The sequence below is a fragment of the Nycticebus coucang genome, chromosome 11 (assembly GCF_027406575.1).
Source record: "Nycticebus coucang isolate mNycCou1 chromosome 11, mNycCou1.pri, whole genome shotgun sequence".
Taxonomy (NCBI): domain Eukaryota; kingdom Metazoa; phylum Chordata; class Mammalia; order Primates; family Lorisidae; genus Nycticebus; species Nycticebus coucang.
In genome coordinates, this window is record NC_069790.1 from 82,432,279 (window position 1) to 82,455,089 (window position 22,811).

At 37.8% G+C, this 22,811-nt stretch overlaps 1 protein-coding gene across 4 annotated transcripts in view; it reads right to left on the reverse strand.

The window, feature by feature from the left end:
• Nucleotides 1–3,350: 3,350 nt before the first annotated feature.
• IMMP2L (inner mitochondrial membrane peptidase subunit 2) overlaps nt 3,351–22,811 on the reverse strand; it is a 980,841-nt gene continuing 961,380 nt past the window's right edge. For all 4 annotated transcript variants that reach the window (XM_053609135.1, XM_053609139.1, XM_053609136.1 and 1 more), the window contains one exon: nt 3,351–3,903. In XM_053609135.1, coding sequence (XP_053465110.1) covers nt 3,784–3,903 — 120 coding nt within the window. In that variant the 3' untranslated portion in view covers nt 3,351–3,783. The remainder of the gene's footprint in view (nt 3,904–22,811) is intronic.

A 22,811-nucleotide genomic window follows, 5' to 3' on the forward strand; every position in this document is an offset into this window, starting at 1 on the left:
CCCACCATATCTGCTCCCACAGTACCTATTCCATGCCCTGTATCTATTGCTAAATTGTATGTTAACTATTATCATCTTTATTAGTTCTTCCTACCCTCTATCAGTAGATAATAAGAATCTTTTTGGTTATTTGCCTTGATTATTCAATCCTTAACATAGTTCCTAGTATCCATATATTGACAGAATTTTATTGTCAGTGATATGCAATCATATTACCAAGTTGAGCAAGATAAACTCTGCCCTGGACTAGACTAGTTCAGAGTCTAGAAGGGGAGACAATATGCACATGAATTGTTCCCATGCAGTCACAGATGCCTGGTGAATGTATGTACCAGATAGTATAGCAATTAAGTTGCCTGGAGCTCGGTTTCTGAGGAAGTACGTCTTGAGCTGAGTTATTCAACAGACATCAGGGGGTGGAGGAATGGCTGTGAGACAGTTGGAACAGGGTTGGTGGTGCTAGGCCTAGCAGGGCCATGTGGCTGGGTGTGAGGCAAGAGAGAAGGATCCTTCATGAGCGAGAAAAGAGGAACAATCTCCACTCAAGCTAAAGGGGTGGGGATCCTGAGAAGAGGGATATTGAAATGACAATCACAACAACAAAAATAAATAAATAGGAGTTATTAAATAAAAAAGCTCTGCACAGATAAGGAAACAGTCAATAGAACAAACAGACAACCTGCAGAATGGGAGAAAATATTTGTAAGCTTATACATCTGATAAAGTGCTAATGACCTGAATCTACAAAGAACTCAAGGAAATCAGCAAGAAATAACCCACTAAAAAGTGGGCAAAGGACATAAACAGAAGCTTTTCAAAACAAGATAGACAAATGACCAATAAACATATGAATAAATGTTCAATGTCACTAATCATCAGAGAAATGTAAATTAAAACCACAATGAGAGCCGGGCACAGTAGCTCACACCTGTAATCCCAGCACTTGGGAGGCTGAGGTGGGTACAGTGCCTGAGCTCACAGGTTCAAGACTAGCTTGAGCCAGAGTGAAACCCCAATCTCTCAAAGTAGCCAGGCATTGTGGTGGGTGCCTGTAGTCCCAGGTACTTGGAAGGCTAAGGCAAGAGAATCGCTTGAACCCAGGAGTTTGAGTTTGCTGCTGTGACACCACAGGACTCTATGAAGGTGACAAAGTGAGACTCTGTCTCAAAGAAAAAAAAGAAAAATCACAATGAACCTTATTTCAGTTTGAATGGCTTTTTAAAAATAGTTCAAAATCAATAGAGGCTGTTATTAATGTAGAGAGAAAAGAACATTTGGGCAGTGCCTGTGGCTCAGTGGATAGGGCACTGGCCCCATATACCAAGGGTGGCAGGTTCAAACCCAGCCCCAGCCAAACTGCAACAGAAAAATAGCCAGGTGTTGTGGCAGGTGCTCAGGAGGCTGAGGCAAGAGAATCACCTAAGCCCAGGAGTTGGAGGTTGCTGTGAGCTGTGTGATGCCATGGTACTCTACTGAGGGTGATAAAGTGAGACTCTGTCTCTCCAAAAAAAAAGAAAGAAAGAAAGAAAGGAACATATATATTCTATTGGTAGGACTTCAAATTAGTACAAATTCTATGGAAAACAAAATGGAGAATCCTCAAATAAGCAAAATAGACCTACCATTTTACTCAACAATCTCATCATTGTGCATTTATTCAAAGGAAAAGAAGTCATTTTATCAAAAAGACACCTGAGCTCAAATGTTTATTACAGCACAATTCACAATTCAGAGATGTGGAATCAACCCAAGTGCCCATCAGTTTATGAGTGGGTGACCTGGACACCATTATTCTAAGTGAAGTATCTGAAGAATGGAAAAACAAACACCACACATACTCACTATTAAATTGGAACTAATCAATAAGCACACATGTGCAGAGAGGGACGTGAAACTCAGTAGAACTCAAGAAGTGGGGGAAAGGGATAAGTATTAATCTAACAAGTACAATGAACCACTATCTGGATGATGGGAACACTTATAATCCTGACTCAAGTAAGAAAAAGTTGTCTATGTGACTAAAAACGTTTATAACCCTGTAATATTTTGAAATAATTTAAAAAAAAACAAGCATTTGGCATAGATTAGGCATACTCTGCTGGTGACATGCTACAAGGCTAGAGAATATAAAATTGAATTTATCACCTTCCCAAAGATTTACAGTCTTAATAGTTTGAACAAGAATGGCACAGGTTGTCAATAGCATAGCAAGACTGATAATCAGTTTGCTAAACTGGCAAAATATTAAGTTCTTCTGTTCCAGGGTAAATAGCAGCTACTCTGCATTGCCCTGTATCTGCTCCTTACTCTATCTCCCCTCAGTATTCCCCAATCCCTCTTCCATGATTATCAGACCTTCCTGTGATCCAGCAAGTAAACGGTTGATACCCTTAAGCACTAAATATTTTACATATAATCCCAGGGAATGCACTTGGCAAAGAGGAAAAAAAAAATTAAAAGCCTTGAAACAGCATGAATATTTTGCCAACTGCAGTTAAAGACCAGATTATGAAGTTCCAGTTGGGTAGAGAGGAAATGGAATTGGAGAACTGAGAGGAGCAATGAAGATCCACGGAAGGATTTTAAGCAGATCTGCTTTTGAAAACAACAATTTTGACCAACATTAGTATACGAGGATAAGTGCTCACGGATGTTTGTTGAATGAGCTATCATGATGCTAATGCTAAATTGTTAGTCGTAACATATGTTCTTAATATGTGTGCTTTTGCTATTGCTCTTTCTGTTTCTGCCAGCTAACAGTGAGTTAGCTTCCGCATTTGCAAGATGGCTAGTCATTATTTGGGATCTTGTCTGCCGATGAAACAGAAGAAAAAGAGACCAAGTGAGCAGAGGAAATTGATACAGAGGTCTGTTTCCTTCAGCACAAACTTAACCAATGGTAGAAAAAAAGAAGAAAGGCTTCATAAATACAGACTTGTACACAGTGGATTTACCTCATTATCTATTTAAACTACAGAATCTGTTAGTCCACTGCTGCTCCCTGTGGCAATTGGTGATATCTGTATTACAGGCATGAACACTGAGAAATCACTGAGGGAGGGAAACCAAACTTGGTTGATCTGGAGTGTGTTTTTTTTTTTTTTTCTTTTTTTTTCCATTTCATTTAGAACTTTTTACCAAATAGTAATTAAATGCTGATAAATGGTTCATTGCAAACAGTGAAGTTTTGGTTCAAAAAGTGCTGCCAAAAAGAAAGATTTGCTTGTGTGGACATATTAATAGAATTGGTTTTCTTTTTCTATAATTCTTTACTTCCAGAAAAGATAATATATTCCTCATCAATGGAGGTATGCACTAAGTGATAATTAAACACTCAAAACAGGACCTGTATAAATCACTGTTTTATTTTAATATAATAGTTTACTGTTCTTCATAATCGGAAGTTACTACATTGTAGATGCTGACAATCACAATCAACATAATTCCTATCATCACATATATGTGTTTTTTCTTTTTCCATCTTGACAGCAAATGGCAAATAAATGATTTTTGTCAAATATTAATTTTTGAATTCTCTCAGCAGAAGCACCAAAATCAAAACCAAACAATCAGTAGAATAAGCATGCAAAACAAATAATCTCAAGGTTAGCCCCATTAAGACATATGGGTACAATATTTTCATATTCTCAAAGGTCTGTGATCACTTAATGTGATATGAATGTTTCTTGCACAGCATTGTATTGTGGGAAGCTTTTCCCTTTTGGAGGTTCCCTTTCTTTATCCTTCTAATAGTAACTGGGTGCCCAATCCCAACAGCTCTGGTCATTCCTCTTCATTCCATACTGGTAAGCGCTCTGGAGGAAGAACAGATTCCAATTTCTGCCAGCGCTCTGGAGGCCACAGGATATGTGTAGCATGGGCGTGCAGAAGTCCCAGGGAAACCTGAATCCATGAGAAACACAAAGCAACAAAGAAATCATTCTGTAAGGATCATTATTAATATCTTGAAACAAAATTTTGATCTAGGTATGACATTCCATGGAAAGGTGATGATGATTAAAAATAGTAAACACCTTTTGTATCCATTGAAATACAAAGAAAAAAACAGTAAACACCTATAGCAGGTATCTGGGGGCAGTACATGCATAAACTCCATTAATCCTCACAAAAACCATCTGAGGTACATTCTCTTATCTTCCTTTTACAGACGAGAAAACTAAGTGGAGAGAGGTTAAAGAATTGGCCAAAGGTCATGGAGCTACCAAGTGAATTCTGTTTTACATTCTCAGAATTTTCTGCAGAGTTCCTAGTATCTCAGACTTTTCTTTATGGACGATTCATAGGGACCAGAAAAAAATATATTTGGTAAAAAACATCGTCCCACCTACTAGCTGAGCAACAAGAGTTAGGTGTGAGACTGGGTGGGCTGTCTCCATGGAGAGTGCATTGAGCAACAGGGAACTCGTACTCATGAAGAAAGGCGGAAAACCAAGGGAAAGCCAAACAAGGTGGGATAGATAGAGACGGAAAGAAAAACGTATGAAGATCATGGCAGATGGTAAAGAACCACCATTTGCAGAGCTCAGCAGAGATCCCACGGGGTGGAAGAAAAAGCAAGGGAGGGGATTCTCCTAGAAGACTTAGGGAGCCCTTAATCATCTGAAATCTCTTTAAATACACCAACTTCAGCAACCAGGAAAATGCAGCAAACTTTTTTAGAATTGGGTCTTACCTTCAGAAATTACCCTTGGATAGGTTGAGGAAGGGCCTAGAAGTCTATCTTCTGGTGATGGTGGTGGTGATTATCAGGTAATATTTTAATGGCATTTAGAAGCTTACATAATCTTCTTATGTTTAGCACATATTTTTGAGTATTGGCTATAAAATGAATATACACGTACATTTTATCTGCCATTTTATTTTCAAATGTTTTTCCTGTAAACCAGGACTCCGCAGGGATTAATATAAAACATTTCTTTCACTGAAGCTCTTTTATTTACTATCATATGCATTAAAAAAATCACTTTGTCCAGGGATTCAAAGTGGTGCTGCATGTCAGGGAAAGATTTCCAAAAAGACAATCAGAAACACATTGGGACTTTTTTGTTTTGTTTTTTCAAAGAAGAAAAGGGAAGAAATAAAAAACCTTAACAACTTGAAATGCAAACAAAATAAGCCCAAAGGGTAGCAAGAAGCCCATAGGCTCAATAAAAGTTTTTTTCTTTAACTTGTTATTTTGAAAATCAAACCCAAGAAGATTTGAAAGTGTGGTGCAAGAAACAGCTCCATAAAAAGTCACCACTTATTTACATTTTGCAGCATTTTCTTTCTCATTACTTGTGTATGCACACATATATTTTTTTCTGAATTATGTGAAAGTTGTTGCCATCATATTGAATTTACCTCTAAAAATTTCAACATTTATCTGCTAAAAACTAAAACCTTTTCCTACATGAACACAATAGCGTTATTACATGCAAGATATTTAATATTGGTACAGTAATATTACCTACACAGAGGCTACATTCAAAATTTTCTAATGGTCCCAATAATATCTTTTATGGCCACTTTATTTTTAAAATTTAGGATAAAATCAATGATCACACACTGAGTTTGGTGGTCATCAGTTTGCGTCAGGTTACATTGTTTAATTTGCCTTGTGAAACGTTCCACATCAGGGATTGCTTAATTTTTTTCTCTCATGAATAGGTACAAGTTAAATTTTTTTGGTAAAAATACAATATAGTTGATATTGTATTTATATTTTATTCTTCCCATTCCATCACATCAGGGGCACAAAATGTTGGTTTGTCCTATTATTGAGATGCTAAGTTTAATCAATTGATTAAAGTGATGTTGACTAGATTTCTCCATTATAAATACATATTTTTCCCTTTTTTAATTAATCAGTAATTTGTGGGATATTTTGAAATAATGTAAGTAGGCTGTATGTCAACATTTCATCTAATTATTTTAATATCCATTCATGATTCTGTCTGAATCTATTATTACATTAGAGATTACAAAAACAGTGATTTTCCAATTCTCATATTTATTTCATATTTATTGGCTGGCATCCTTTTCTAAGAAAGAACTTTCCATATAAAGGAGAAAATTCTGAAAGCAGCCAGACGTAAGAAATCCATTACCTACAAAGGGAAGAATATTAGAATGACTGCAGATCTCTCTGCTGAAACTTTTCAAGCCAGAAGAGGGTGGTCATCGACTTTTAATCTCCCAAAGTGAAATAACTTTCAACCCTGGATCCTGTATCCAGCTAAACTGAGTTTCATTTATGATGGAGAAATTAAATACTTTAATGACATTCATATGTTGAAGAAATTTACCATAACCATACCAGCTTTTCAGGATATTCTCAGACCTATCCTCCATAATGAACAGCCCAATCCTCTACCACAAAAGTCAACTCGCTCAGATACTTTTGATCAAACTCCAACTTCCACAATGGCGAAAGGATGAAAAATGTCCACTGGACTTTCGAAAACCCTTGAAGAAATCAGTCTGGGTGAGTATTTTATGAGGAAGACCCCCCAGGCAATTGAAGCAGATTGAAAAATACACTACTAGGACCTGATCAAACCAAAAAGCTTCTGCATGGCCAAGAACACAGTAAGTAAAGCAAGTAAACAGCCATCAGAATGGGAGAGAATATTTGTAGGTTATATCTCCAACAAAGGTTTAATAACCAGAATTCACAGAGAACTCAAACGTATAAGCAAGAAAAGAACAAGTGATCCTATCGCAGGCTGGGCAAGGGACTTCAAGAGAAACTTCTCTGAAGAAGACAGGCGCACGGCCTACAGACATATGAAAAAATGCTCATCATCTTTAATCATCAGAGAAATGCAAATCTGTGTCGAACAGTTTGATGAGAATATTTCAGATTGTATATGAAACCCGCACATTGTACCCCTTGATTGCACTAACGTACACAGCTATGATTTAACAATAAAAAAAATTAAAAATAAAAAAACTACTTTGAGATATCATCTAACTCCAGTAAGATTAGCCCATATCACAAAATCCCAAGACCAGAGATGTTGGCGTGGATGTGGAGAAAAGGGAACACTTCTACACTGCTGGTGGGAATGCAAATTAATACATTCCTTTTGGAAAGATGTTTGGAGAACACTTAGAGATCTAAAAATAGATCTGCCATTCAATCCTATAATTCTCTACTAGGCATATATCCAGAAGACCAAAAATCACATCATAACAAAGATATTTGTACCAGAATGTTTATTGCAGCCCAATTCATAATTGCTAAGTCACGGAAAAAGCCCAAGTGCCCATCAATCCACAAATGTATTAATAAATTGTGGTATATGTACACCACGGAGTATTATAAGAAAGATGGAGACTTTACCTCTTTCATGTTTACATGGGTGGAGCTGGAACATATTCTTCGTAAAGTATCTCAAGAATGGAAGAAAAAGTATCCAATGTACTCAGCCCTACTATGAAACTAATTTATGGCTTTCACATGAAAGCTATAACCCAGTTATAACCTAAGAATAGGGGGAAAGAGAAAGGGAGGGGAGGGAGGGGGGAAGTGGGCAGAAGGAGGGTGATTGGTGGGATTACACCTACGGTGCATCTTACAACTTAGTAAATGTAGAAGGTAAATGTCTTAACACAATAACTAAGAAAATGCCAGGAAGGCTATGTTAACCAGTGTGATGAAAATGTGTCAAATGGTCTATAAAACCAGTGTATGGTGTCCCATGATCGCATTAATGTACACAGCTATGATTTAATAATAAAAAAAAAAAAAAGAAAGCACTTCCCCCTCAATCCCAGCTGCCTCCGTTTTAATGTCAAAGATTCTGTTTTTAAGGCATTAGCATTTGTTTGATTGGCTGTTGGATGCTCAAATGTCCTAAGTTTGGCCAGAGGGAGCTCTGTGTGTCCTTTGGACATGTCACCATTAGTCCTTAAGGACTTCCTTACCTTTGGGGACCACAAGTTATTGCAGGCTTATCTTGTACTTTATACCTGTCCTACCTAAATCAGGCATTTCTTTAAAGTACTTTGGTTTATTTTAGCAAGGAATGCTATAGGAATCCAAGATTTAGGACTAGATGTCTTCATTATTCCTGCGGTATTAATATTCTATGTCATTTCGTGGAATGAACATAAAACGCTCCAGCACCATGAGGTTTTCCATGCCTTTCCCATTCCATACTTTATCTCCCTTCTTCTAACTTCCAGGCTGTCTATACTATAATCACTACCACCAACAAATTTGCTGAGTAAAAATCAAGATTTATTTGTAATTATTTTGGTTCTTACCAATAATATATCTCACTTTAACAGTGTATTGACTGGCAAAGTTCTGTGTACAAAATTTCAATCAATTCTTTCTTTTTTTCCTGTTTAGTGTAGTTACTATTTGATACAGTCAGGTTCATTTGTCTCTATTTATATTCAATTTTAGAGTTTGCTTATGTTGTCCTTTTTTTATTCAATTTCATTTTTGAATATATAATTACTTACATGGTTCTAAAGTCAAAATTATTTTTAAAAGGTGTGGTAGGCAGAATAATGCCTGTCCTTCCCTTGAAGTCCATATCCTAATCTGTTATATTATAGAACAAAGAAGAATTAAGGTTGTTGATCAGTTGACCTTAAGATAAAGAGAGTATTACGTATTAGCTCATGGACACAAACGTAACCACAAGGGTCCTTAAATAGGAAAGAAGGAGACAGAAAGGTCAGATTCAGAGAGATTTGAAGATGGAGAAAAGGGCCAAGGGCCGAGGAAATGCAGGTGGTTCTGGAAGCTGGAAAGGCAGGTGATGGATTATCCCTTAGAGCCTTCAGAAGAAATGTGGCCCTGTTGGCACCTTAATTTTAACCCAGTAGACCCATATTGGACTTTATGACCTCCAGAAATGTGAAATAATGTATTTGTGTTGTTTTAAGGCACTACATTTGTCATAATTGATTACAGAAGCAATTGGAAACAATACAAAGAAGTCCCATTCCCAGCTCCTACCCGACCTCCACTAAGTAACAAATTCCATCCAATTCCGGTTTAAGCAAATATACATATCTGCTCCTATTTCTTTTTCTTATACCAAGGTAGTATGCAACATAGTCTCTTTTGCACCTTGCTTCTATTCTCAGTCATATATTCCAGAAGCTACCTCCTATCACTGCACAGTAATGAAGCCTGTGGTTTTGTGAAATGCCTCACTCCCACTTTACTGCCAAGTGATTCAGCTGATTAACCTAATTGGGGAATCTAGATCTGCACTTTCCCCTTAGTTTCAGATCCAGAAAAGATAAATCTAATCAACTTTAAAAAACCTCTTGAATACATTCCAGAACAACCATGTTAACTGCCAGGAAATACTTCCATAGACCTAAATGAGCTGTCACACTGCAGTTTTTATGTAGTTTTGCTCTTGTCTGAGTTAGAGAATAGTTCACCTCCATCCCCTCCAAAATGGCCATTTTTAGACTTGATAGCTGCTACTCAGTGGTACCTCAAAAGCCTTTATTTGCTTTTCCAAGATGTTTAATTTTTGTCATGAGGATGATTTGCCAATCTTTTAACATTGGCTGAATTCTTGCCAATATATCTGTTTGCTTGCTTAGTTTTGGAGCTCAGTTTTGGACATAGTGATTCAATTGCAATTTTTAAATCAATGCTTATTTCACCAAAACTAATCTTATAACAATTTTTTATTCCAAACAGTTATTAAAGATACTACCTTTACTTCCCAAAGAAAATAATGTATTTCACAACTATAAATACTGGTAAAAATTGTATCAGCTGGATAATATCAGCACTGTTTAACGCATGATATGGGAATGCACAATTTGGGGGTTAAGACTGAGATTCTTAACTATCTGGCAATGGACCTTAATGTTACTGATAGGTCTATAGACATGCAAAGAGTGTAACAAATAGAGAAGATAAAAATCTAGAAATATGGGCGGCGCCTGTGGCTCAAGGAGTAGGGTGCCGGTCCCATATGCCAGAGGTGGCAGGTTCAAACCCAGCCCTGGCCAAAATCCAAAAAAATAAATAAAGTCTGTACTTTTAAAAAAAAAAAAAAATCTAGAAATATGTGAATGTATTGTAGTGAATTTTGTTCAAAATTAAAAGTTATGCTTCAGGTACAGTTTTTGCTTCCACACCTGTGATACCTATATATGTGTAGATATATGGAGAGAAAGAGAGATGTATTTTAAGGAATTAGTATATATGATTGGAGGCTTGGCAAGTCAAAAATCTAACCTGGAAGGCTGAAGACTCAGAAAAGAGTTGCAGTTCAAATTCAAAGGCAGCCTGCTTGTGTACCAAGAATAGTTAATGCAGCAGATGTGATGTGACTGCAATCCGCAGGCTTTGTTTGCTCCCTCTTGCTCAGGGGAAGTCAGCCGATGGTTCCATTAAGGCCTCAACTGATTGGATGAGGCCCACCTACCTATGGCAGCCTTTTAAACTCAAAGTCCACTGATTTAAATATATACCTCATCCAAAAACACCCTCACACAAACATCCCGAATAATGTTTAACCAAAGATCAGGGCCTCATGGCCAGGCCAAATGGACACACAAAATTTATCATCACCCCTGACAAGCACAATTCTCCTTCTCCTCTGTGCTTTCTCAGTGTCACACTCAGTGCCTACTACATGCAGGTAGGGCTCTGAATGACTTGCAGGTACTGACTCATTCAACTCTCCCAATAACCCAGGAGGCAAAAACTGTTATTCTTTCTATTTCAAAATTGTGGAAGCCTAGGCAAGGGAATATAGTTTTTGAAGTGAGACTCAAATACATGATCTTTGCTCTAGAATTTTTGTATCAGGATCATCATATAATTTATGATGTGATACCTCTGACAATCAAAGGGAGCACTACTTTAATTAAATCATGATAATAAGAATAGAATGGGACTGTCCTTGGACAAACCAGGATATGGTTGCCCTAATCATGATGCTTTTGATGCTTTTTGTTTGAGCTTGATTTCAAGCTCCCACATCCTTTCTTGGAAAAAAGATTTATCAAAAGTAAATTCACATTGTTACCCTCCACTGGGTAACAATGTGCCCCTCCACTTCAGTGAATAAGTTGAATCTCTAATCCCCAGTACCTCAGAATGTGACTGTATTTAGAGATAGGACCTTTAAGGAGGTGACTAAATTACAATGAAGCCGTAATCCAGCCCTAATACACAAAACTCCAGGGGTACATGAGCACACAGGAGGAAGGCCATGTGGGAACACAGCAAGAAAGTGGCCATCTGCGAGGCCAGGAGAGAAGCCTCAGAAGAAACAAACCTGCTGACCCCTTGATCTTGGACTTCAAGCTCCAGAACTATGAGAAAATAAATTTCTTTTGTTAAGCCATACAACAAAGTAACACATGCATGAATAAAAAGGAACACTGTGTTGTATGTCTGGTCCCTGAGCTTTCCCAATATTTACTTGAAAAAGGGGGAACAAAGGAAGATGATGAAGGAAAAATAAAAACATTTTTGTTTTTAAAGAGAGAGAGGAGAGATGCTTGAGCATAAAGAACCCTTCCAATAGGCTGAATACTTTGACTGACCACTCCATCATTTCAAACCTGATGCTTCCCTCATCTTACTGGTTTGTGTCCCATGTGTAAAGTGTCCTTCAATGGAGTTATGACATGTTTCCAGTATAAGGGTCTACTTTTATAGTAAATTCTAAAATGCAACAAAACATATTAAACGAACCATTGCAAACTCTTAGTGGATCCACTGCATTTTTAGTATTTATTAAGTGAGAACATAGTTGTAAATCTATCTACATGCATAATTGGCCTGTTATAATAACTCTGTATTAAAGCAGAGTGGGGGGGACACCCAGCCCACAAACTGGGAATCATTGATCTGGAACTCTTCTGACTGGGTACCTCATCAGGCAAAACTATGAGAATTGACCCAAATTATTTATTTCAAAACAATCCATAAAATCAATTGTTAGTAAAGCTCAAATTCCTATTTTCTAGGGACAAATAGAAATTGTAATGCTTTTTTCTTGCATCCAGTGGATCCTTGTACATACCACCTGAATATTCCTGCTCCCTACTTTGGAAATCTCGGCTCTAGGAAACACCAAAATTACTGGCTGGAAAGTGATGAAGGCTATCAGTCAACTGGTTTGTTTTCCCCACATAGTGCCAAAGAACCACATGGACTAAATTTACACTGAATTGCCTGTCTTTGATTGAATTGGCTCCATGGAGAAGTTGTTTTGGCATCTGGTAGACACAGCGTTTGTGAGCTCAGCCTTTCATTCAAATGCCAAGGGGACAGGTGTGTGTTGCTCTGACCCCCTCCACCTGCCTCTCCATAAACCTGCAGTCTGCAGAACACTCCTTCATTTCTTGGCTTCGGGACACCCTCCCTTGAAGAAAAGCCTTGCAAGGACAAGATGAGGACACATAAAAGCAAAAGAGCCCAAAGGAAAGAAAATAAGGAAGACTCTTAGTGGGAGCAAAAACCTTTTCGAAAGGTTGTTCAGAATGAGAGCCAGGGTCAGAACAGGATCAGTGTGAGGAATGAGATGAGCACAAAACTTCTAAGTTCATTTGATTAAAATGTTTTCTAAGTAGGAAAACAAATCAGCATTATTAGCAAAGAAAATCTTTTGATGAATTTACTTAGCAACATAAGGAGAAATTTCCATATAAAGCACTAGTCAGATGATATTCATTCCACAATATTAAATTACTTATAATTATGTTTGAAAGTCAAATCAAACTGGAACAATGTCCAAAATTTGAAGGATGTTAAGAATAAGCACTGATATCTTAATGCTTAAAGAAATAAGTCAGCTTTCCAGCATGCTTCTGATTACTGCTATCCCCCTGGTTTGTAATCCCCTTCCTCAGGCCCTCTGGGCTCTCCTGTAAGACCAACTCAGTCCTAAGTCTTCCTTAGAGTCCTTCCCAGCCATTGCCATTCATATCCATTTATTCCTAACCACTTGAATCAAGGCCTGGTGTTGGATTTCCCCAAAATCATGTTCTTAAAAAGAAAAGAGACAAAAATATTTGAGTTAAACATATACAAAATAAATGTAGCACACCTCTTCTTAACCTTCCATCTTTGGACCCGGGAGACTATACAGCTATAATCAAGTGGTTTCTCTTAGAATATGTGAGTGCGAGGTCAATGACTCCTCTGGGACCATGACTTCTCACCAGTGATCCCTACCATCAGATCCTTGTTTAAAAGGGGAAACTAATAGCTCAGGCCTCAATACCTAAGTCAGAAGAATAAAATGAACCCAGTAATGGCACATTGTTTATCAGGCTTGATCATCAGTTTTCCTTCCCACAAGCACACCCCTATTCCATCCAAAGCAGGACCCACTCCTCCTGGTCCACTTACTATAAAGTTGTCACATCCAAAAAACAACTTTCTTCTCCCTGGTTTACTTACTTCTAAGCTTACTTCATAAGAACTGAGAAAGATTATTATTGGGTTAATAAACATATCCTTCTTAGAGAGGCAAAGTTTAATAATAAGAGAGGGAAAACATTTATGTGGTTAGGTTATCAATGATCAATACACAGTATTGTGTATGCATTACATATACATTATCTCTCTTACTCCTTACATTAAACCTGCAGTATAGATATTATTATTTGCATTTTCCAAAAAAGGACACAGAGGGTCAGAAATACTAAGTAATGTGCTAAAGGTCATAAGACTAGTTAATGACAAAGACAGGATTTGAAATAGGCATAGTTCAAAATTCATGCTGCTCTCCACTACAAGGCACTGCTTCCCTACTTAAGAATTTATGTTTCTGCCTCTGTAGCAAGGGTCAGAAAACCTTTTCCGTAAAAGGCCAGACGTTACCAGACCTTAAATAGTTCACGCTTGCCAGACCGTGTGTTCTGTTGCAACTTCTCAGCTCTGTCCTCAAAACACAGAGGACCAACAGAAAACATGGAAGCAAATAGAGATTTGTTCCAATAAAACTTTATTTACAAAAATAGGGAACAAGCTGTATTTCACCTGAAGACCACTGTTCACCAACCCTTGGTCTCTACTTTAGACTCTACACCATTTCTGAGTGCATAATCTGTGTCTTACTTTTTTTATGTTAGAAATTAAAGTATTTCAAACAAGATGGGGAAATAACTGCCAAAAATAAGCATTTATTGAAAGAGTGGATTAAGGAGGAAAGCTTGAGTCTGGGAATGCTGTCTTTTATTATTATAAAATTTATTATTTTATATTATTTAGGGAATGTATAGGTTAGGGAATTTGTTATTATTAAATGTACCTTAAGAGAAACATCCATAATTCTTTAGAAAACAATACTAAGTAACATGAGGGCTTCCATAATCTCTATTGATGTGCCACCTGGGTTGATAGTAATTCACTCCCACCAACAAACTGAGACACAATCTCAGAAGAATTTTTACAAGGTATAAAAGGGAATGTTAAACACATACAAATGAAATGCATAGATTTAAAATTTTCATATTTATCATATATTCTTAAGAATTTATTTTAATGTTTTATAAAGGCAAAGAAAATTGGTCTGGATTGCCTCGAGTGACTATCATCTACTTCCAAGAGAAAAGGACAATAAGAGGAAGGAAAATAACTTATCACAATTGATGTCCAGTCTCGTGGGGTTGGGCACAAGTAGTTATTTAAAAATTGGAGTTCAAATGATCCTCCTGTTTCAGCCTCCCAGGAGCCTGAGGTTGCTGTGAACAAGGCTGACATCATGGCATTTTAGCCTGGCAAAAGTGAGGTGCTGGCTCAAAAATAAATAAATAAATAAATAAATATTGGATCGCCACTCTGGCTATCTGTCCTCTTGCCACACTAAAATTTTCTAGGACACAACATCAATACCAACTTGCTCACAGTGTTAACTGGGGAACACTTCCTACTACTACACTGAGAAAGTGTTCCAACTCTTTCTGGAATGGAGTACGACAAGGAGAGATGTTCTCCTTGTAACCATTGCTCACGCTAGGGCTGGGAGTGGCACATAGGGAGGAAAGAGAAGTCACTGAAGAGAAAGACAAGACTCCCTTCACACCCTCCACGTTGATGATAGTACCAGGCACTCAACTTGGTGCAGTAGTGGAGGGTCGTCCGTCAGTGTGAAGATGCAGCCTTCTCATCCCACCTCTTGGAGATGCAGCCTTCTCATCCCACCATCCCACTATTTTTTGCTCATTTCAACATTACACATCAACAATAACACACATTCACAAATAACCCAGAGACAAGAAAAGTGAGAACAGGAAAATAATTCCTTTAATAGACAGCATAAAATCGAGCTTTCTTGTGGATACTGGCAAAATAGGTACATGGTCTAAGTAAATCAAACAGATTACAAATAAAGGCAGGCAAAAACAAATGCCACATGGAAAAAATGAGCAATGGCACTGTTTTTAAAAATGTTAGCAAAAAAGATATATTTTTTTAAAAAATTACGGAATAGAAATGATGCTCCCTACTTCATTTTTAAACATGGATTAACATATCCAGGTTTGAATTTTCCATCAACATGTTTTGATGTAGTAGACAAGGTTCAAAAAGAGATTATCATCCACTTACGCATTCTCAAGATCCTTATCTACACAGCACACTGCACAGATAAACACAACTCCCAATAATCAAGACCTGCCACAGAAGCTGCTTCCATTCTAAGTAAGCACTGACTGGCGTTCACTGAGACAAACTGATAAGACCAAAGCTGTGGTTGTTCAGGTGAATGAGGTGCATGAGCCCCACATGTCAAAAAATTACGTAGGAGACAAGCAGGAAAAGCATCAGAATTCCTAGGATGTCAGCTTTGGTGGTAGGTGGGGGGAAATGAGAGAAGATAGATAGACAGACAGACAGACAAAACAACTGAGAAGGGTCCAAAGGAGACTCTGGAAAAATAAGTTAGGAGGAGGAAAGAATCACAGATAAGAGAAAAAGAAAAGAGGCAGTGGTTCCACATGGGAGAGCTTTCCTAGTAGCAAATGAATGGCTTCCAATGTTCCCTGTGGTATCATCATTATGCTGGGACCTCAGCAGCAGTAACAATAGTTCTGTGAACCGGTCACTATGCAGAAAAACCCAGCATCGTTCTCTTCCTCCTTCCTGAACTGACAAAATTCAGGGTCTTTGCACCTGGGAATATTTCCTATAGATGAGAACGCCTTTCTTCCTGAAGATATAATCCATAGTACAGGTTCATAGTACTTTACTGTAATTCCAAAATCTAAAAGGCTCTAAAAAATAAGTTTTGTTTTTTTTTTTTTTTTAATGATCCTGTGCTACCAAAATATGACCTGAGCTGTTATTCTGCAGAGTTTGCCAATTCATAAGTTTGGCTGCAGAAAGAAATAGTGATATTCTTGATTATAGGAGCTGCCTTAATCTCAGTAGGGAGTATGCTACATATGGTATAGACATTGTTTATACACACTGTTTATAGACACTGATATCACCTTTTCAACAGCCAAAAAGTCTGAATTCTGAAATACATCTGTCTCTTAAGACTGTAGCTATCATGTTGATATCTTTAAATATACATAAAGGCAAATATTTACCAAACAGAATAAATTTAATCAGAGTTATAGACTCCAGTCCTAGGTGGGACGAGCACCCAGCTAACTGTTGGAAATACACAGAAGATAATGAACATCATTCCTGTCCCAGGACCTCAACATCTGGTGGGAAAGACAACATTTAAACAAAACACTGAACTACACTCTGACACGCTAGACATACAAAGAAGCAAAGAGCTCTGGGAGCATAGGTTGGGAATGCTGTACTGAGCAGATCCATCAAAACCGGCTCTAAAGGATGCTGAAGACATCACTCTCGTAAGGGCAGATTTTCCCCCATGATAGCCCCACTAGATTTTTATCGAGGATGTTCTCCTAATACTCTACTAATTCCAAAGTTGAGATAATATGATAGGTTGATATAATGCAATATTTAGCAACTGAAAAGTGAAGCCATATGCTTTACAAAAGATTCCAGATGAGAGACTCTTTCTTTTAAAGGCCTCATTTTAGGACAAGTGTTTTCCTTCATTACTAACAATTTTAACTTTAATCATTTCAAAGCAATTTTCCTGTTCAAGACTTAGCTTTAATCAGAATGCATTTTCGGGTCACTTCATAGCTCTCTTCATGATTCTCTCTAGATAACTACAGAATCATGCATAATCATTCTAGTCCCCCCAAGACACCCTCGGTAAGTAGTTAGCTCAACATTTTATGCAAAAATAGATACAAAACAGGCCTCTAGGGGTATCGTCTGCTAATTTTCGTGAATTAATTTCCCAGGATTAATGTTTATGCACCAGTCTTTTTACCACATAATCAAATCACTGGAGTTGAAGTGGTCTAACTCCTTATTTTGCAGCTTGATTAAGCAGGTGATGAAATACTTGAATATAATTTGGACAGCTAGCAACTTGCCGTGTTTATAATAATCCAAGGGAGGTGGGTGGCATTGCCCACTGATGCCTCACTGTTTACTTATTTTCTTTCTAGTGGCTGATGTCTCACAAACTATTTTTATGGAGGAGATAAAACAGTTCATATAAATACATGAGGGGAAAGGTGTAAAGGTCTTTTATTGTTGACATTGTTTTAACTCTGCAAGGTCTCACAACCTTGGTATGTCAGTGGCTCACAGCTGTGATGATGTTAATATGGGGCAGTGTCTTGCCGAGTGGGGTTCATTATTACAGTGGCATTTTTTTTTTATGCTGTGCGATGACAATGCTGATGGTCATTCCAGAAAAAGTGTTTCAAAATTGCTTGGAAGCGCTCCCGGAGCACAGTGGTTATGGTGCCAGCCACATCTGCTGAGGCTGTTGGGTTTGAACCCAGCCTGGGGCAGCTAAACAACAATGACAACTGCAACAAAAAAATAGCTGGGCATTGTGGCAGGCACCTGTAATGCCAGCTACTTGGGAGGCTTAAGCCCAAGAGTTTGAGGTTGCTGTGAGCTGTGATGCCATAGCACTCTACCAAGGGTGACATAGTGAGACTCTGTCTCCAAAAAAAAAAAAAAAAAATGCTTGGAAGGGTGGAGTAGGCAGTGGCATTAGTGCACAGCTTCCCAGGGAGAGTGATCCCATATGAGGTATGTAGCACTTTTTCTGGGATGAGTTAATGAACTTAATTTTCAGACCTCGTAATCTTCTAACTTACTCCAATGATAAGAACTTAGACTACGTGGAGACTTGGATAGTCTCTGAAATTATCTTTTCAAAATATCATTTCTCTCAATTGTGTTTTTTAATATATAACATTTGTTCTAAGTTGTTGTGGCCGGAGACTATTCCTGGTCCCAAACTTTTGCTACACGTCTGCAAATGAGTGATGAGCCAGAGCTCGTGATCCACTCCACTTGGCCTTCCTCCTTACCCTGGAATGACAGACACCTCATGTGGTCAGAGATACAGCTGTGGGTTTTAGTTTCCATTAGAAGCTTACCAAAATTCAGAGACTTGTGTTGCTTAAAAAAAAAAAAAATATATATATATATATATATATATATATATATAGTATAATAAAAGGTAATTGAAAGACTGGTTTAAATCCCTCCAAAACTAGCTTCTTTAGAAGACACAGATCTAGCTTCTGGCAGGTGCTTGATGTTTTAAAGGTGCACATGGTGAAGCAGGTTGCACTTCATTAAGACAATTACAGGCATGGGCATGGTTCCATCAGTCTTCACAGCAGCTTCATGTTTGTGCAAGTTTGTGAGAGTCACAAGAGCCCTCTGCTCCGCTGTCTATTTCCCAAGCCAAATGGTCCAGGTATTCCCTTTCTCCACCCCCAGCAACTAAGGGGAAAGTCCCTGACTTTGCCTTAGCCAATCAAATACTTGCCTCTGGGCCTATGAATAAGAAAGTGATTTGATGACACAGAAACAGGGATTCCTGGCAGAGACATGATTCCCAGGAAGTGTCCAGAAACACCAATTGCTGTCCTCCCTACCCTGCTCCTGTGTACAGGCATAGGGGCGTCCTCTGTTGCTAACAGTTGAATTCCTAAGCCTTGTTTTCATTCCAATTAATTCTGTAAATCATCTAATATCCTTCCCATGACATCTTTTATGATATAATTAGGATAAAAAAGACAAAGTTAGAATGAGTTTGGGTTGTTTGCAAGCAAGATGACTGAATGGCATTCCACTGTGAAAATATTGGTGAAAGAATAATGTTCATAAGGAAATTAGAAATTAAGGCTAATCCTCAATTCCACAGGTATGAAAACCGAGGCCCAGATATGCCACCCAGAGTCACCCATTACTGAGGGCTGGGATTCAAAACCTAGGACTGGCTCTTAGTGCAGAGTTCTTTTCACTATAGCTGTCAGTGAAATGAGGTGTAGAGCCCTGGAAATTGTAATGTTTGGCAAGGAGCCCTGTATCGATGCTTTCTAAGACTGCTTTCACCCTAGGGAAAAGCGAGGCCTTTCATTTTCTGCAGGAAAAAAACAAACATTGCACATTAAGGTTTGTACAGGGCCATGCCACTTGTGTGGGAACTGTTACTGACTTGTAGCAGCAGGCATGTTACAAGCCACTGGGCTGTAAGAAACACTTGCTGACAGCAACAGGAAAGTCGGTGCTTAGTACAGCAGCATGCTTACGTCAGTGTGCATAAAAGACCTGAAAAATACAGAAGTGTGGGGAGACTCCTTCTACTCAACACAATATATACTCAAGGGCCTACTATGTGCAAAGCACAGGCAGGGCAAGATGTTCTACATTTACTGAAATGAAGGAGACAGCAACTCGGGCCTTAACGAGCTTGTAATTCAGGGGAGAAGACAGTTGTCATAAACTTGACCCATAAGATATATTTGGTAAAAGTAGAGAAATGGAGGTTGTAGCAAATGAGAATAATCTGGTGAGTAGTACATGCTGTTGAAGGATTGGGAAGAGGGATGGGTTCTAAACTATAATCGGGGAAGCCACTTCTGACTGATACCTACGCAAAGGGGAAAAAGTGGCGAGAAGGTGGCCAATAAAAGAACAATCAGGAGGTTTTTGCAATGGTGCTGATAAGATTTATGATCACGTGTAGGGAAAAAGGAATAAAAGATATTTAAGAATGAAACCCTAATTTCCTAGTATGGTATTCACAGCCCTTCATCAGTATGCCTCTATGTTGCTTCATTTCTCAGCATTCCTCAACTTATACCCTGAATCACTAATACCCCCTTGAACATGCTCTCTTAGAGCTCTGAACATTTGCACATGCTACTGTTTTGCCTTCCTGCCTTCCAGAAGGCTTTCTCCTGCCCTTTACCAAGGTAACTCCTCTTCATCTTTCTAGGTTTATGTGCCTCTTCCTCCTAGAAGGCTCTGGATATTCTCCCCAAAGTCAGCAGCCTGTGAATTCTTGCATCTGGAAATTATCATACTCAACAGTGATGGTCTATTTAGTTCTTTATTAGGTGTGAGCTTCTTGAAGTGGGCCTGTAGCGTATCCTATTCCAGATACATGGCATGAAAGTAGAATGAAACTAAAAAAAAAGTTTGTCAATTGACTAAATAAATGAAACTAAAGAAAATGTGGATGTACATTAGAAATAACTGGGCAACTGATTGGACATGGAGCTGAGAAAAAAGAACAAGGTATGAAGATGACCCCTGTGTTTCACCTGCCTGGAAAGAAGGTAATGCCATTAACAACAGAGGGACACGGTACATGGAGCATATCTGGGAAATGATGAGTTCAGTTTTGCATGATTCAAATTGAGGTTCCTAAGGGATGCCACAGGAAGATATACCACATGCAATTGAACATTCTGTGCAGGAATGTAGGCAAGAATGTGAAGCAGAACTTAGGAGATTTAGAAGTTACCCAGCTTCCCCATTACCCGCAGGAATGTAAGTGCTCCCCTAAATGAGGAGGAGGCGGCAAGGGTGCTATGGATGGACACCTGGGGGGACACAGCATTTCAGAGGCAATGCTAGAAAGCTGTCAACAACACGCAAGAATCAATAAGCTTATTTGAGCAGTGACACATCCACCTCTAGACCAGAGTTCATAAGACTTTACACACAGGTAGATCTGTGCTGCACAGCTTGTGAAAAGGAGAGCATTGAGATTAGGCCCAGCAGAACAGAGAGGGCAAAGAAGAGGGGAGGAAATGGATGTGAATCACCTTTAACACTGACCTATTCATTCTTTCAACTGAGTCTAGAGAATATATGAAGATCCAGATAAAATCTCTTACAATTCTGAAAATTATGTCCACATAGTGTGGTTGTACATCTGTTTATATGCCTATGACACACACACTAAATATATAAAGTAAAACAACTCAGCAGATTAATTAAAATATCTCTTCTAATGAGAGTGTTTTGTTATTTTATAAACACTTTGCTTTCAGGAGAATAAATGAAATGGTTTCTAAAAATTTTAGTGAATTTTAAAATAATTTCATAAGCTCTTAATACCACTTTGGTCAGAAAGAAACTGCCTACATGAAAAAAAATGCTACCAAAATGGCTAATATACACCATTATGAGAAATAATTGTACATTGTTTACTTTAAATCTTATGCTCTATCATAAGATTTAAAGCAAAAGATTTGCTTTTTATCAAGTTAATGACTAAGTGAATTAAAGCAAAATAAAAGAAATTTAAATAATAATATAGATTTTTGCTACTTTCATTATTTGTAAAGAATCTAGCTATCCTCTTGAGAAATCATCTTGTGAGTAAAGCAACAAAGTGAATAAGCATCTCGTGAATAACCACAAAGTAATGCTACTGTGATAATGTTAGAAGCATATTGGTTCAATGTCAGTCCTAATATTGATATTAAGTTACTGAAAATACAGACCTCATTGTTGTTATGTTGGGGAAAATTAAGTTAATGGAGTCATTTCAGCTTTATATGCTTTCTATTGCCTCTGATTTTTTGTTTTTTAGATTTTGAGTTCCTACAAATAATAGTTATCTTGCTTTAGTACTTTGATTACAGTAGTTAATTCAGAGAAACATGTTGAGGGCTATTCAACATTCACAATAACATGCTGGCACAAGGCCAGGGCTGGGATGCTCTGTGAGACAGTCTAATTTCCATACACTGAAATTGCTAAGAGTAAATAACATGTAGGCTTTTGATTCTCAATATGCCAAATAGTTATTGTCTAAAAATCAATAACAGATAAAAGTTAAAATTTATCAAGTGACGGGTGGTGCCTGTGGCTCAATGGAGTAGGGTGCTGGCCCCATATGCCAGAGGTGGTAGTTCAAACCCAGCCCTGGCTAAAAACTACAAAAAAAAAAAAAAAATTTATACAGTGATACATTATTCACGTCAAAGATAACATAGTAGAAACAAAATAAATATTGGTAGGATTACAACAAACCAGAAGTTCCTTATGGCTAACTATGGACTGTGTGTAGTTTATTTACCAAAATAAACTGTATATATATATATATATATTTAGTTTTTTCTTTCCCTTGTGAACTCATCGCCATGGTATTTCAACTCCTACCATGCAGCCAATAACCCTCATATATATACACACACACATATATACATATTCCAAATTGATATTTCCTCAGGTAGATCGAATAATTATAAATCATATTTCTTTTCCCTGTGTTGGTTATGTATATGCCAGGGAAAAGGCTGGTCATTTTAATAGTTGCCGAAAGAAAATATGATAACAGAGGCAAATTAATTCTTATTTTTTTCAGAGGAAAATTACAAATTATCTTCATATTATCCCCTGTTACGGGTTATAATGACTTGGATAATTTAGTGCTGCCTGAAATTTATAAATGCTCTTAATGTTTTCTCAAAACAATTCTGTT